This window comes from Schistocerca americana, chromosome X (genome assembly GCF_021461395.2).
Source record: "Schistocerca americana isolate TAMUIC-IGC-003095 chromosome X, iqSchAmer2.1, whole genome shotgun sequence".
NCBI classification, from domain to species: Eukaryota; Metazoa; Arthropoda; class Insecta; order Orthoptera; family Acrididae; genus Schistocerca; species Schistocerca americana.
The window spans coordinates 208,890,733-208,908,030 of record NC_060130.1 but is presented as its reverse complement, the minus strand read 5'-3'; the positions used below and the strand labels follow the sequence as shown (position 1 = coordinate 208,908,030).

Genomic DNA, 17,298 nt, shown 5'->3' with positions numbered 1-17,298 from the left:
GTTCTGATAAAGAATTTGGGGTACAATTTTCCCGCAGCAGTAACACCGTTTCCCGTCAGATCACTAAAGTTAAGTGCTGTCATGATGGGCTAGCACTTGGATGGGTGACCATCCAGGCTGCCAATTGCTGTTGGCAAGCATGGTGCATTCAGCCCTTGTGAGGCAAACTAATTAGCTACTTGACTGAAAAGTAGTGGTTTTGGTCTCATAAACTGACATACAGCTGGGAAAATGGTGTGCTGACCAAATGCACTTGTTGATTCTTCATTACAAGATTACAAAAGGAAATTGGTTATAGTCATACTAAAATAACCATTCTGGCATTTGCCTGAAGTTATTTACAGAAATTGCAGAAAACTACTGTATGGCTAGACTGGATTTTAATCTCACTCCTCCCAAATATAAGAGCAGTGTCTTAACCCCAGTACCATTTCACTTGGTCACCAGAGGCCACCTGACTGTATTTACTTCTGATGTGCACTGAACTTGCAAAACTTTCACTGGATCTCTTCCAAACTTCACCTCCTAGGTATGTAAAAGACTTACTATGGGACATATAGATCTTCAGCTATTCAAATTGTTAGTCCCTAACCTTCATTAACTGTTTATTACAGAAACACACCACCCTCAGACAGATACCAATTCTCCTCTTCTACTCTCTACTCAAGAGCCTTTTGGCCTCTGGCCCCAAATTCTTATGTCCTACATCTTACTTACAAACCACAATTGTCTAACAAATGGTGCAGATCTCTCAACACCATCAGAAAAACTGATCAGTCAATCCACCTCTTACTCATGCTGGGGAATTTCACTATCAACGCCCTGTAAGCACACCAAAAGACCAAAATATAGCTCAGATCTTCGACTGTCTAGTTCATCTGCCACACTCATACTCACCAAATTTTATTCACCAAACCCCTTCACAACACAGGATACAACCTATTCCTCATAAACCAGAATCCCACAATTTCAGTCTTATTCAAGGGCCTTACTTGTAAGCTTGCATTTAAATATTCATAATGCTCCATTGTTGAAGGCCTAAAGTGTCTTCATATGCTCTTAAAACTTTTTTTTAACTACTCATCTCACAGACTTCAATCAGTCCAAAGTCTACAAAGAGCACTGCTTCACCCAATTTGGGACTTCACCTAACAGTAACAATCTCTTACTTTTATTAATCACACCATTACTACCCTCTGAGAATCCTCAGCTCCCTACCCTCAAACGCTTTACGACACCCACTCACCAAAAACAGAGGTACCTTCTGTAACCTCAAAACCTATCCTGACCAAAAGATCCAATCAAGAGACAAAGTTGATACTTGCTGCCACGATGAACTGTAGTGATTATTTGATGGATCTCCCAACTAGCAGTGAAGTACTTTTATCAACAAGGCTTACTGCAGGTATCCCATTACATAATTCTAGCATGACCTTCACACCTTAATCCCACAATATTATGAAAACTAATATCCACTTTTACTCTCCCGCCAAAAAAGAAATCTCTGAATCACAGTCTTGCAGTGCAAGAGGGAGCTAAGCCAAGGGCTATAGCTGGAAACGAAAGCATGAAGAAACTTGGGACCAATCTACATGAGTGAAAACAATTAACGAAACTGTTCACATAAGGGAATAGAGTAGCAGTCACAACTGTGCTGTGAAATCTATGAGAGCTAATGTCAATTGGTGTGAACATCTCTGACTTACAGTGTGCAAAAAGAATATACTCTTTAACAAATTAGGGAACTATAATCTGCAAAATGCTTTTTGTGTGATCTTGTGCATGGTAATGCCTGCAACAACAGAGTGTGTAGAAATGGTGCACACTTTGACAGTGGAAATAAAATAATATCAGATACACATTAAGTAAAGAATTGAAATGGTGGTTCAGTAAGGGTGTCCACTACACACAGGAGGTGGCTACATGGGTAGCAGGGGCTGTGTGGCATGGATTGGGCAGTTTTTAAGGTTAGACAGTCTCGGGAAATCTCAAAAAGGGCTCCAGTCTCAAAGGGTACGGAGCAAAGAAGCGACGAGAATCGACCAAGCAACAGTCAGTATTGCTGTTGTAAATTGTTGTAGCTGTGTTGGAGAAGTACCCAAGCTTCAAGCGCTGATAGAAAGCACTGAAGCTGAAATGGTTATAGGAACAGAAAGCTGGCTGTAGCCAGAGATAAATTCTGCTGAAATTTTTACAGAGGCGCAAACCATGTTCAGAAAGGATAGATTAAATAAAGTAGGTGGTAGTGTGTGTGTGTCTGTTGGTAGTAGTTTATCTTGTAGTGAAGTTGAAATAGATAGTCCTGTGAATTACTATGGATAGAGGTTATACTCAAAAACCATACCAAAATAATAATTGGCTCCTTCTACTGAACCCACGACTTAGATGATATAATAGACGAACGGTTCAAAGAAAACTTGAATTTCATTACAAATAAGTACCCAACTCATACAGTTATAATTGGTAGAGACTTCAATCTACCCTCAATTTGTTGGCGAAAATACATGTTCAAAGCTGGTGGAAGACAGAAAACATCTTCCGAAATTGTACTAAATGCTTTCTCTGAGAATTACTTTGAACAATTATTTCATGAGCCCACATGAATTGTAAATGGTTGCAAAAACACACTTGACCTCTTAGCTACAAATAATCCTGATCTAATAGAGGGCATCATGACGGATACAGGGATTAGTGAACACAAGGTCATTGTAGCGACGCTCAAAACCATCTCAACCAAAACCACTAAAAATAAATGCAAAGTATATCTGTTTAAAACAGCAGATAAAAATTCGCTTGATGCCTTCCTAAGAGAGAGTCTCCATTCCTTCCAAGCTAATTATGTAAGTGTAGACCAGATTTGGCTTAAATTCAAAGATACAGTATCGACAGCAATAGATAGATTCATACTGCATAAGTTAATAAGAGATGGGACAGTCAATGCCGTAAATGCGCGATAGTGATGGAAATGTTACCGATGATGGTGCCACTAAAGCAGAGTTACTAAATACAGTTTTCCATAATTCCTTCACTAAAGAAGACAAAGTAAGTATTCCAGAATTTGAAATCAGAATAGCTGTTAGCATGAGTGACATAAAAGTAGGTATCTTAGTTGTTGCGAAACAACTCAAATCACTTAAGAAAGGCAAGTCTTCTGGTCCAGATGGTATACCAATCAGGTTCCTTTCAGAGTATGCAGACACAATAGCATCTTTCTTAGCAATCATATACAACTGCTCACTTGACGAAAGGTCTTTTCCTAAAGCCTGGAAAGTAGCACAGGTCACACTAATATTCAAGAAAGGAAATAGGAGTAACCCATTAAATTACAGACCCACATCACTGACCTCAATTTGCAGTAGGATTTTGGATGATATACTGTATTCGAACATTATGAATCACCTTGAAGAAAATGACTTATTGATACATAACCAACATGGATTCAGAAAATATCGTTCTTGTGCAACATAGCTAGCTCTTTATTCCCAGGAAGTAATGAGTGCTGTCAACAGGGGATCTCAAATAGATTCCATATCTCTAGATTTACAGAAGGCCTTTGATACCGTTCCTCACAAGCAACTATTAATCAAATTGAGTGCATATGGATATCATCTCAGTTGTGTGGCTGGATTCGTGATTTCCTCTCAGAGAGGTCACAGTTCGTAGTGATAGGTGGTAAATCATCGAGTAGAACAGGAGTGATATCTGGCATTCTGCAAGGTAGTGTCATAGGCCCTCTGGTGTTCCTGATTTACATAAATGATCTAGGTGATAATCTGAGCAGCCCCCTTACATTGTTTGCTGATGACGCTGTAATTTACCGTCTAGTAAAATCATTAGACGATCAATTCCAATTACAAAATGATCTAGAGAGAAGTTCTGTATGGTGTGAAAAGTGGCAATTGGCACTAAACAAAGAAAAGTGCAAGGTCCTAGACATGGGTACTAAAAGAAATCTGATAAATTTTGGGTATACGATAAAGCACACAAATCTAAGGGCTGTCAATTCGACTAAATACCTAGGAATTACAATTACGAGCAACTTAAATTGGAAAGACCACATAGATAATATATTGAGGAAGGCAAAACAAAGACTGCACTTTGTTGGCAGAGCACTTAGAAGATGCGACAAACCCACTAAAGAGACAGTCTACATTACACTTTTCCATCCTCTGCTGGAATATTGCTGTGCGGTATGGGATCCTTACCAGGTAGGACTGATGGAGGACATTGAAAAAGTGCAAATAAGGGCAGCCCATTTCATGATATCACGCAATAGAAGTGAGAGTGTCACTGATACAATACGCAAGTTGGGGTGGCAGCCACTGAAACAAAGTTTTTTTTTCTTTTTTTTTTTTTTTTTTTTTTTGCGGCAAGATCTAGTTACGAAATTTCAGTCACCAACTTTCTCTTCTGAATGCAAAAATATTTTGTTGACACCCACCTATGTAAGGAGAAATGATCATCATAATAAAATGAGAGAAATCAGAGCTTGAATAGAAAGATTTAGGTGTTCCTTTCTCCCACGCCTCATTCGAGAGTGGAATGGTAGAGAAGTAATATGAAAATGGTTCAATGAACCCTCTACCGCTGAGCCGACCACAGGTGCGACTGAGCCGGCCAGCCCACTCTCACCTCAGTGTGGGTGGCGGACTGTGTCAAGGTCTCGAGCCTCAAGGCGAAGGATGCATGGGAGATGCAAGCTCTTGCCAAATCCCATGCACTTTTCTAATAGATTCAGTATGGTATCTGATGCTGTAGGGGAGACTGAGCCAGATGAAAATGTACCTTCTGCCAGGATAGTAGCTGCTCCTTCAGCACTTCAGCAAGGTCCAGACAGGCACATGGGGGCAGGGGTTTGTTAGTTATTGGGAGCTCCAACGTTAGGTGGGTCACGTAGCCCCCCAGGAACATAGCAGCTAGGGTGGGGGAGAAGTCCAATGTTCACTCGGTGTGTTTGCTGGGGGGCCTTGTCCGGGATGTGGAAGAGGCTCTTCCGGTGGCTATCGAGCGTGCGGAGTGCAGTCAGCTGCAGATTGTCGCACACGTTGGAACCAACGATGCCTGTCATTGGGGTACAGAGGAAATCCTTGAGTCCTTTCGACGGCTGGCTAAGTTGGCGAAGGCGGCCTCCATCTCTCAAGGAGTGGAAGCCAAGCTGACGATCTGCAGCATCATACCCAGGGTGGACCGGGGTCCTCTGGTTTGGAGTCACGTGGAGAATTTAAACCAGAGGCTACGTCGACTCCGTGATGAAAATGGTTGTAGATTCCTTGACCTACGGAGGCAGCTAAATGGGTAGCACAGTACTTGTGGCATGCACAGGGGTTTTTGTTAGGTTAGGTTCCTCTCCTGGGGAAACAAACCATTGGCCTGAAAAATTACCAGTTCATGACATTGATGCACATGTGCCAACTGTAAAAATTGTTAGTTTGCCTAAACAGGTCATTCTAAAGGATTTATGTATGCTACCTCTCATGTTAGTAAATTGTTGAGGTATCTGTAGCAAGATCCCCAAGCTACTCTCTGAAATAAACATCTGCTCACTTGGCGAAAGGTCTGTTCCTAAAGCCTGGAAAGTAGCAATGCCAATATTGTATTAGGTACTGAAAGCTTGTTGAAACCAGACATAAATAGCAGTGAAATTTTGAACTCGGATTGGACAATGTTTAGGAAGGATAGGACTGATGCTATGGGAGGTGGTGTGTTCATTGCAGTTAAAAGCTGTTTAAACGCAGTTGAGATGCTTGGAGCTGACTATGAAGATTTTCATCGATGACACTTTTATTTGCTTTCCAAAACAAGAAAACTCTACGCTGTTTCTTTGGTGTTTTTGCAACTTCCACTGACATAGAAGACACAACGACATTAGGGTCACTAATACCTTCTTCTAGATTAACTTCATCTAGAAAATCAGGCCTGTTTGTTGCCAAGACTGTGAAATAGTCTGGATAAAGCTGTCAATCGGGCAAGGACTGACCACTGTATTAGGATGTTTTTATAGAGCACCTGCATCCACAGCAAACGTCGCAGAATGTTTCAGGGAAAGTCTTGAGTACATAGGAAATAAATATCCACATTATCCATTAGTTATAGGTGGAGACTTTAAGCTGGCATCCACTGACTGGGAAAATTACACATTTATCACAGGGGGCAGAAGCAAAGACTCGTGTGAAGTTATTCCAGGAGTGCTGTCAACATACATCCTTGAGCAGTTGGTTAGAAAACCTACTCAAGACGGGGACATATTAGATTCTTGGTGACAAACAGACCTGATCACTCTGAGGAAGTTAATCTAGAAGAAGGTATTAGTGACCATAATGTCGTTGTGGTTTCTATGTCAGTGCAAGTTGCAAAAACACCAAAGAAATAGCGTAGAGTTTTCTTGTTTGGGAAAGCAAATCAAAGTGTCATTAATGAATATCTTCACAGTCAGCTCCAAGCATTCACCACGGGGGACAAAGATATTGAGCATCTTTGGTTGGAATTTAAAGGTATTGTCCACCACATGCTAGAGAAGTATGTGCCTAGCAAAGATATAGGGGAGGGAAAGGATCCACCTTGGTACAACAAACATCTTAGGAAATTGCTGAGAAAGCAGAGAATTTTGTACAGTCATTTTAAACGTAGTCACTGCCCCGCTGACAAACAGAAATTATTGCGAAATGAAAGCAGCTGTCAGAAGGACAATGAAAGATTCTTTTAACAAGCAATATTTTATCTGCAGATTCTAAAAAAAAATTTGTCGTACATAAAATCTATGAATGCTACAAATAATTCAATACCTTCTCTTGCTGACAGTATGGGTAATGCTACAGATGATGAGAAACAGAAGGCTGAAACTCTAAACCTAGCTTTCAAAAACTCGTTTTGGGTAGAGGACTGCAGCACCATTCCCCTTTTCATTCATCAAACAAATTTAAGGATGGGTGACATAGTGTTTAGTGTATCTGGGATTGTAAAGCAGTTAAGATCCTTATACACCAGGAAGGCGTCTGGCCCAGACGGTATCCCCGTAAGATTATATGTTGACTATGCTACAAATATAGCACCATTCATATCCATCACCTATCAGAGATCGTTGGAACAGCGGAAAGTTCCACAGGACTGGGAAAAGGCCCAGGTCATAGCAATCTTTAAAAATGGGAGAAAATTGGATGCACATAATTACCTGCCAATTTCGCTGCCATTGATTTGTTGTAGAATCATGGAACATAGTTGTGTTCAGACATAATGACCTCTCTAAACTCTGAGAAGCTCAGCTGCAGAAACCAACACAGTTTTAGGAAACAGTCGTCATGCGAGACACAGCTGGCCCTCTTTGTGCATGATATACAACAGGCTCTAGATACCGGCTACCAGGTTGATGCCATATTTCTCCACTTTCAAAAGGCGTTCGACTCAGTTCCACACTGCCGCTTGCTCCAAAAAGTGCACACTTATGGTCTACCCAATGACATATGTGGTTGGATAGAAAGTTTTCTAACAGACAGAGAGCAGTATGTCGTCCTGAATGGGGTGACTTCAACAGAAACAAGCGTAACTTCAGGTGTGCCCCAGAGCAGCGTAATAGGTCCGCTGCTTTTTACGATTTACATAAACAATCTGGTTGATGGTATTGACAGCGGCATTAGACTGTTTGTTGTTGATGCTGTAGTCCACAGTAAAGTAGTATCACACAAAAATTGTAAACAAATCAATGCAGATTTGCAAAAAATAAATGCATGGTGTAACGACTGGCAGTTATCTCTCAATATTGGTAAGTGTAACCTACTGCATATAACAAGGCAAAAATCCCCGTTAATGTACAAGTACAAAATAAATGCCCAGTCTCTGGAAGCGGTAACATCCGTCAAGTGTCTTGGTGTGACTATTTGAAATGATATCAAATGGAATGATCAGACTACACAAGTAACAGGCAAGGCGAAGTCTAGATTGTGGTTTATTGGTAGAATCCTGAAGTGATGCAGTCCTTCAACAAAGCAAATTGCTTACAATACGTTATTTCGTCCAAGTACTGTTCATCTGTATGGGACCCTTACCAGATGGGTCTGATTCAAGAGATTGAGAAGGTTCAAAGAAGAGTGGCAAGATTTGTGACCAGTACATTTAGCCATCGTGAGAGCATTACAGATCTCATTAAAAGTTTGAAGTGGGACATACTTGCAGATAGACGACGCGCTAAACGGAAGGGGCTGTTCACTAAATTCTGAAATCCAATCTTCGGCGAGGATGTAGAGCATATATTATTACCACCAACTTTCAAATCGCGCAATGATCACCATTCAAAGATAAGGGAAATTGGAGCTCGTACTGAGGCATTCAGACAGTCGTTTTTCCCTTGTGCGATCCGCAAGTGAAACAGAGGGGAGGGGGGGGGGGGGTGAATATGACTTTGGCGTGAATTGTGCCCACCACCACACACCGCTTGATGGCTGGCAGAGTATATATGTAAATGTAGATGTAGATAACCAAATGAATGGGATATGCCTTACACTTCTTTTCAAGATACAATGCTGAAGGGGAAGGTTTTTTTGTTTTAAACAGAATTCTGACTAGTGATGAAACTTGGGTGGCATGCATATATGTTAAAAAAAAAAAGTCAATGGCTTGGGGCCATACTTATTCTCCATTCAAGCTGAAGAAAGCCCACCAAACTTTATCATCCAGGAAGGTTACGACTATGATTCTTTGGGATGCCGAGGAGTTTTGCTGTTGAATTTATGAAGTGTTGAACGACAATAATTTCAGATGTCTACTGTGAAACTCCAAAGAAACTTAAGTGAAAACAATTGTCAATATAGCATGTGTGTCTTTTTTTTTTTGTGTGTGTGACAATGCTCATCCTCATGATGCCTGAAAAGCTCTAGAGATTTTGAAGTAGTTCAAACGGGATGTTTTTAACCCCCCATACAGTCCAGACTTCGCACCAGGTGATTTTCATCTCTTTGCTCACACGAAGAAGTGGCCTGTGTGTGAACTTCAAAATGCCATGAAGACTGGCTATGGGCCCAGGCAGAAGAATTTAATGAAGAAGGAATTTATAAAGAAACACTATCACAAATACTTAAATTTAAATGTTGACCATGTTGGAAATATAGCAAAAAGCTGTAGTTTCAAGATATATGTAGCAATTTTTTTCCATGCAAGATTTTTATTTACAGCCAAATGGAGGTTACTTTCCAAACTGACCTTGTACATATGCTTGCTAATCTCAGTGGCAAGTTATATCCTGTGTTGTTAGTAATGGCCAAAGAAACTAACTTCTTTCATCACCATCAATTCTGATGAACAATATTGTTTCAAGGACTGATTTTGGTAACAATTTTGTAAGTTATGAAGACATAAAATACTTGAACACTTTCCTCGTTATTGTTATACTTACACCTTATTAATTGTATTAAGAAATAATGCACAGAGTTAACATGTGCACACCAGTAATGTGTCTTTTTACATCACTCTGTGTGTAAGTTACTTGACTGTTTTGTGTATGTAGTTAAAGATGAATCTTTAGTGCTCAGTACACAGGAAAGAATTACACTTCTATGTGCTATGTCCTATGTAAATTTATAATTATAGCCATATGCTGAACATCGAGTGTCAACTATTTCTATACACTGTGGTGTCCGGGCATCATAACATTAAGAACTTACATCATTGATCGATTTCGTTTCTGCATGCTGCTCTTCACCGTTGTAAAAATACTTTGAACCAGAAATCTTCATGGCAAATCCCAGGTCACAAAGACAGCATGATAAATCTGCTTTCACAAGAATATTTCTTGAGTTGAGATCACGGTGTGTTACACATGGCTTAAATTTGTCTGTAAAGGAAAATTTTTAACATAAAAGTTTTTAATTAACAGACTGATACAACATGTATTCTGTATTCATACAGATATATAGTATAGGCTGTAATAACTAAAGAGTATCAGATGAAACTGCTGAAATGCAACAGCAAACAAAAGTCATCCGCACATGCAGCCAGTAATAAAAATACTGTTACTGTCATAATATTTTATTATCACATCACAGTCCTTGCACCAGTGCCCTGGATTAAATTCTAAACATTTCCACAGTATCTCATGCAGTGTGGGCTTGTGGCTGTTGATGGTGATCCATCTGTTGGATGGGGCCATTAAACTCAGCAGTCCCCTTGGTGCTATTCGAGAGGAGTAGGTTATGTGGTGGCACTGGGTCCCATCCTCTTCCTTTTTGCATCATCCAACACAAACATGACACCACACTACACGCATACATTACAGTCACCTACACTTAACCAGATACACATATATCTTGCAGTCTGCAAAGGAAAGGTGCCACTGTGCTCCAAGGACAGGAAAACCTTCCCAATTAGATGGCTGAACCTGCTCTTGGGGGATCTCTCAGCTAACAATGTCACATGACTTGACTATTTTACTTTACTATCAATATCACTATCCACTGACATTCAAGTGAGCCGAAAAGGCAGGAAAAAAACTTGCACTTATTTTTCAATGATATTTTAAGTTATGATATATGAGGTTTACAATATATTACACATAATGACATTCTTTTTCATTTAAGTGTCTCTTTATGGAACATTTTCTGTGGTTTCCTTATATTCACCTAGTCAAAAGCTAAGTCCTAAATTGCAACAGAATGGTTTGGTATACACAACATAAAATTATGTGTGTGCGTGCGTGTGTGTGTGTGTGTGTGTGTGTGTGTGGGTGTGTGTGTGTGGGTGCGCGCATGTGTGGGCACACGTGTGTGCAAATATCTTCAAGTCAACCTATTTCAATTTTATTGAGCCTTAAGAAATTTAGCAAAACAAACGGAAAACTCCAATCCTGGATAGGATTTTGAACTATTACTCTTCTGAACGTGAGCTCATTGTCTTAGCAGCTGGACCACCTCACTTGTTTATGGGTCAGGATAGCTCCCCAATGCTTTCAGTGTCTTACAGAGACTATGGACAGCATATTTCTGCTATTATCACGGCAGAAGAGAATGCTACATACTGATATGTAGTTGTGTGTAATTCAGGTTGCTTGTGAATTTACAGAATGTAATGGGTATAAGTGCAGATATTTCTATTGGTGACTGAGGACAGTGTACTGAACAATATTACATCTGTATTTATGCCATTTGCGGACTAATAATTATAGCTATTACAAGTTGCGTGTTTTTAAATTGGTTAGAGCCTCCAAGTATGTGTGGCAAGAGCAAGGTCACAAAGTTTGCAACAGGTTTGTGGGAAGACTGTTAGATGCAGAGAAAAAACAACCAACACAATGATGTGTATATGTATTAAGGTACCACATAAAAACTATTTGCACTTATACATGTTACATTCTGTATAGTGCAGTTTTACACCAGAGTCTAGTAATGGTGTCTGTCAACACTTACAGATAAACTTTTGTTCTTACATTTGTGTAAAATGTGATGTATTGGTGTGTACAAATGAAAGGATTATCATGGTCTTGGGGATGGTTTGACAATTAGAGGCAAATACGCTCACGTCTAAGTTACACATCAGTAATCATTTGTCAAGAAGACTCATTTCATCATACAATCCGCAGAAGAATTTTAATGTAATCAGTAAAGCACACTGTGGGTTGTGGTTAAGCTGGTCTTCACCACAGCCCCACTCCCAGATGTTCTATTATACTAGGTACGCATGGGGAGTCCCCACGGAGTTGGAAAAATATGAACAGAGGTACAATCAAAGTGAAGCTTTGAGACAGTCTGTGCATATTTGTATGCTTGATCGAGGAAGACAATTACCTGGGCCTCAGTTCACAGTCCAGTAAACAGTTTTAGTGCATTTGGAAGGTCGAAGTATAACTGCAACATTTGTGTGAAAGTTAATGGTAATAGAAAGATCTGACATGAAATGTCCTGACAAATTAAAACAGTGTTAGACTGAGACTTGAAAATTTGTACTCATGCGTGATGCTCTAATCAGCTGAGAAATCTACGTAATTCAAACAGTTCAACACTTAGACTGAATCTTCCAGTACTTCTTTCCTACTTCTCAAACTTCATAATGCCTCTCTAGCATACTTTCACAAACCATCACCAATGTGGGTAAAAATATGACTGACAATAGGGTGACATGGCCTATTGGCGGTTCCTATAAATAATTTTTTCTACTGTGCAAAGGGATGAACAACACAATAAAACGTCTAGACAAATCATAAGTTTTTGCCAGGTAGAGTCCAAAAAATAGACTCTTGCTTTTCTTAGGTACGACTTCTATTGTAGAAGGAAGCAAGTAGGGGTGTGCTGGAGCTTTGAGTCACTTGTGTGTACGTAACGACAGCTCATTATTTTGCTGAATTTATACAAATGATACCATGTAACATTTTAAAAGGAAGGAAGACAACGATTTAACATTCTGTTGATGACAAGATCATTAGACACTGAGCACATGCTCACATGGAATAAGAGTAGGGATTGTGCTGGTCCATCTTCTGAATGAACTAGAACAGCAGTTCTGCATTACACGGTTTAAACAAGACTTTGGTAGGTTTCTGGAGGTATGTGGAACTGGATATCTACACACAAGTCAAGCAATTCCCATAAATTATGAGCCAGTGGTCTGTGCGTGCAAAGCTCATGCCGAACAGCATCCCAGATGTGTTCCACAGATTGGGTGAATGTGGTGGCAGAGACATCAACCTACATTCACTGTCACACTCCTCAGAGCCCTGTATCATGATTCTCATCTTGTGAAATTGACAGTTATATTGCTGGAAGATGCCAGTGCCATCGCAGAAGACTTCAAGCGTGACAGATACAAGTGATTTGCAATAATGTTTACATAGTCCACAGCTGTCATAGCGCCTTCAAATACTACCATGGGCCCCTGGAAGCCCCGATTAATTTACCTGTACCATAACACTGCACCCACTGGTCTTTGTCTGTGGTACAGAGCATGTTCCAAGTGTGGAAGTCTTCGACCTTCGCTTTCTGTGATGAAGCAGGGACATCCAATACCCTGTCTCCCAACTCTAGTTTCACCATCCTTCAACCACTTTCCATAGATGCTCATGATATTAGCACACAAATAGGCAACCAGTTTTGTTGTTTCCAAGATACTCATTCCCAAATGCTGGTGATACAGTTTGCAAATGCCACCCATGACAATTTGCTCTTTGTCAGAGTCACTTATGTCAGTGGATTTCACATTTGCAGCCTGTGTCAGCACCAGATTGATTCTCCATGGCGTTTCTGCTCCACTTACATGCTTATATATTTTCCTTAGTACATTATAAGTTTGCAGTGCCACCAATGTACAGACAAACCAATTATTACAATTTCAAATAACTGGTTGATTTATTCAAGAGAGAGAACTTAAAAAATTGAGCAAGTCAATAACATGTTGGTCCATCTCTGGCCCTTATGCAACCAAAATAAAAAAAGTCAAATCAAAACAAATTCAGTCACCTAAATCTCCAGTTTTATTTTACTTTTGCTACCAGTTTCAACATTACCTCCGCGATCATCAGGCCCCTGCGTAAAGACAAGAATGATAACAGTGTAAAACACATAACAAAAGGGGCAGTGTAAAATTTTATAAATCAAATTATACATCAAATGTAGTAAACACATAACAAAAACCAAACAGTACAGGGAGTGACATCAAAGTTTAAAATAAATTAAGGAATATAAAGAGAGAGAACAGTTGTACACAGTATGGATACAACCCAGGGAACAAAGCACAAATGCCATATAATACTAAAAGAGATATATATGCCATATAAGTAAAAGAGAACCTAATAACTGGAGGTCAAAATGACATGTTATGCATAGATAACCACAATGTCACATATTGACAAACCGTACATAATGTTAATGTCAATACCCATGGATCATCTGAAGCAAAACAATCACAGTTATATACCGATGAGTGCAACCTAAAGGTAAAATATTTATTTATACATTGTCATATACTAGTAAAACATAAAACCACTTACTGGAGGTCAACCTCACATTAACTACCTGTATCACAATGTTCCATATACTAGTAATAACTACTAAAACAAGAATATAAAGTTACGTTAACAAAAACTGTCAATCACAGATTCTTAAGGCGGCACATATTTAATAAAAACATTTTTAATTAACCAAAGTGTGAAGCTAATGTAATATATCATAATGAATTCCCATTAAGCAGGAAGTATTGAAATAAGATATGGAAAAGGTCACAACTGACATTATCATGAAACTGGTAAGTCTGCTAATAGGTAGGCATATGGCTGTGTGACATAACAAACTATACACTACGAAGTAAGCCTAAAGAAGAGTACTGCAATACATGCACAGTATATCAAAAATACATTCATTTCAGTCAAAACAACCAAAGCCACGTATCTACATGACATGTGGTCCTTATGCAGGGCAAGACAGAGGAAAATGTGATCCACGGCCAGACAAACAACCAGTAAAATGGACCTACAATAAAGAACAGGTGAGTGGGATATCAAGATGCTTATGAGAGCAAAAGTTATGATGTGAGAATCTACAGATGTGCTACAGAACTAGACGTATGTAATTATGTCACTATTTACCCAAAATATGCAAGCAACATGTCAAAAGGCAATACCCATCAGATGGACGAGTCAAGTTCTCTAATAGATGTAAAAACATTAAGGGAATAGTATATTAAGGTCACATACCTACTTTCTATAGGATCAAGAGTTCATAGAAGCACGTATGTGTCATGCAATAGAACAGAATGCAAGAAAAAAGTCAAGGCAGTAATGAGGGCAACCAATAGATCGTATGAGCTGTGACTGGAAAGTTATAAGAATGGGCTTGTAATTGTACAATGGTGGTAATTACATGCTACTGTGATGCATCTCCTTCAAAATAGTCCCCTTCTGACTGAACGCACCGATTCCAACGGTGTTTCCACTTTTGGAAAAATTGCTGGAAATTTTTTTCCTGAAGTGTGTTAAGGATGCTCTCCATATTTGCCTGGATGGCTTCAATCGAGTCAAATCAGGGGAACATAGTGGTTGTGGAAGCAGAGGAATTTTGAATTTGGTCAAAAATTCAATGATAAATAAATGTTGTGTGACTAGGGCCTCCCATTGGGTACACCATTTCCTGGATGCAAGTATTTTGATTTGATGCCACTTCAGCGACTTGCGCATCAAAATTCAATGATGGAGAAGGCATGATGAGCCAGAGCATTGTCATGGTGTAGAACCCAACTCCTGTCTTTCCACAATGCAGGCCTTTCCTTCCACACCTTTTTGTGCAAATGCTCAAGGGCACACTTGTAGTATTCCTGGTTAATTGTCTGTCCTCCAGGGGTAAATTTATGATGCACAATATCGGTTGAATCGAAAAAAAATCACCAACATTGTCTTCACCTTCGACCAACTTTGCCGTGCTTTTTTCGGTCGTGGTGAACCTGGAGTCTTCCACTGCAAAGACTGCACTTTGGTTTGGATCATATTCATATACCAGTCTGTGTCATTTTTAGTCTGAGTAATCATTTCTTGGCACACTTCAAGTCGGTATTGTCTCTGGTCACTTGACAACACTTTTGGAATGAATTCTGCAGATGCTCAACACATGTTCAGATCTTCAGTTAAAATTCACTAAACTGCATAGAAACTTAAATTAAGTTCATCAGCCATCTCTGTAATTGCAAGTCTATGATCAGAGCACTCAAAGTCATGAACTTTCACAACATTTTCCTTCGTTTTTGAGGTGGAAGGACAGCCGACTTGCACTCAATCAGCTGCTACAATGAACTGAACAGAGGAAATGCAGTTTCTTGTCAGAGGGCATTCAGGGACAAGCCAAAGACTCACTCCCCACCCTCTGTGTACCTGTCCGCCAAACCAGTAAGCAGTAGCGGATCCATTCTTAAAACTTTCCAATCGCTCCCTGTATGTTACCTAAATATATCAACCAGTTAACACTAAAATAAAAATGTATCAGGGTATACTACACAACATGTAATTTGGCAGTCTATACTTACACGAGTAGGTGGTTAAATGAGAATATGAATGACAAGAAATATACCGGAACACTATGTTTGGTATTATCAATGCATAAGAGGTACAGATGAGCAATTTGAACAACAAAAACAATGTAAAGAGAGAAGAACTCACAACAATAACGCCATAATGCCAACAAATGTGGGGTAACAACCATCGTGGTTACGTGTCGAAGAGTGAAAGTAAGCAAGTGAGCAGGTCAAGGCAATGTTTTAACTTACTAGTACCTTTCTAATTGTTCACAAGTCCTGTATGATGCAAGTGAACATTGCCTTGACCTAAAGTCTGGTTTTTGTTATGTGTTAATTTCATATTAGCATTGTACATAATTTGATTTTTAAAATTTTACACCACCCCTTTTCTTATGTATTTTATACTGTTATCATTGGCCTGAAGATGGCATTATGTAACGCTGAAACTGGTAGCAAAAGTAAAATAAAGCTGGAAATTTAGACAGCTGAAGGTGTCTCTATTAGACATTTTAAACTGAACAGCCGAGGTCCCACAACCATCTAGTACAAAGATGAACTTACAGAGACTTATGCGACAAGTTTCTTCGGCTTGACATTGATTGACAGAGTTGCTGGATGGTCTTCTGAGGGATGTTGTGTCAAATGCAGTCCACTGGCCTGTTAGATCTTCAAAATCATGAGCTGGTTGGAGGGCCCTGCTCATAATGCTCCAGACATTCTCAATTGGAGAGAGATCTGGTGATCTTACTGGCCAAATTAGGGTTTGACAAGCATGAACACAAACAGTAAGAACTCTCACCATGAGCCAGCAGGCATTATTTTGCTGAAACTTAAGCCCAGGATGGCTTGCCATTAAGGGCAACAAAACAGGTCTTTGAATATAAATAGTGTACCGCTACACAGTAAGGGTGCAGCGGATGGCAATCAAGATGTCATGCTATGAAAAGAAATGGTACCTCAGACCATCACTCTTGGTTGTCTGGCTGTGTGGCAGGCGACAGTCAGGTTTGTATCTCACTACTGTCTGGGGCATCTCCAGACAATCTTTGCTGGCCATCTGGGTCCATCTGGAAGCAAGACTCACCACTGAAGACAATTCTGCTGCAGTCAATCAGATTTCAGGCTGAAGACGTGTCTGGAGATGACTTGGACAGCAATGTGATTCCAACCTGAGTGTTACCCATCATACGGCCCACCAACCAGGAGTCAAGGTCTAGGAGGCCATTTAATTTCATGGCACTAACCCTTTGGTTGTCATCCGCGGCACACTTACAGCACAGTAATACGTCAACTATTTTCTATACCTCGTTTTGCTGCCCTTTCTGG

General features: G+C 39.8%; 1 protein-coding gene across 4 annotated transcripts in view; it reads right to left on the bottom strand.

Moving 5' to 3' along the window:
• Positions 1 to 17,298, bottom strand: part of LOC124555391 (bone morphogenetic protein receptor type-2) — a 350,813-nt gene that overhangs the window by 57,410 nt on the left and 276,105 nt on the right. For all 4 annotated transcript variants that reach the window (XM_047129287.1, XM_047129285.1, XM_047129286.1 and 1 more), the window contains one exon: positions 9,651 to 9,820. In XM_047129287.1, the coding sequence (XP_046985243.1) occupies positions 9,651 to 9,820 (170 nt within the window). The remainder of the gene's footprint in view (positions 1 to 9,650; positions 9,821 to 17,298) is intronic.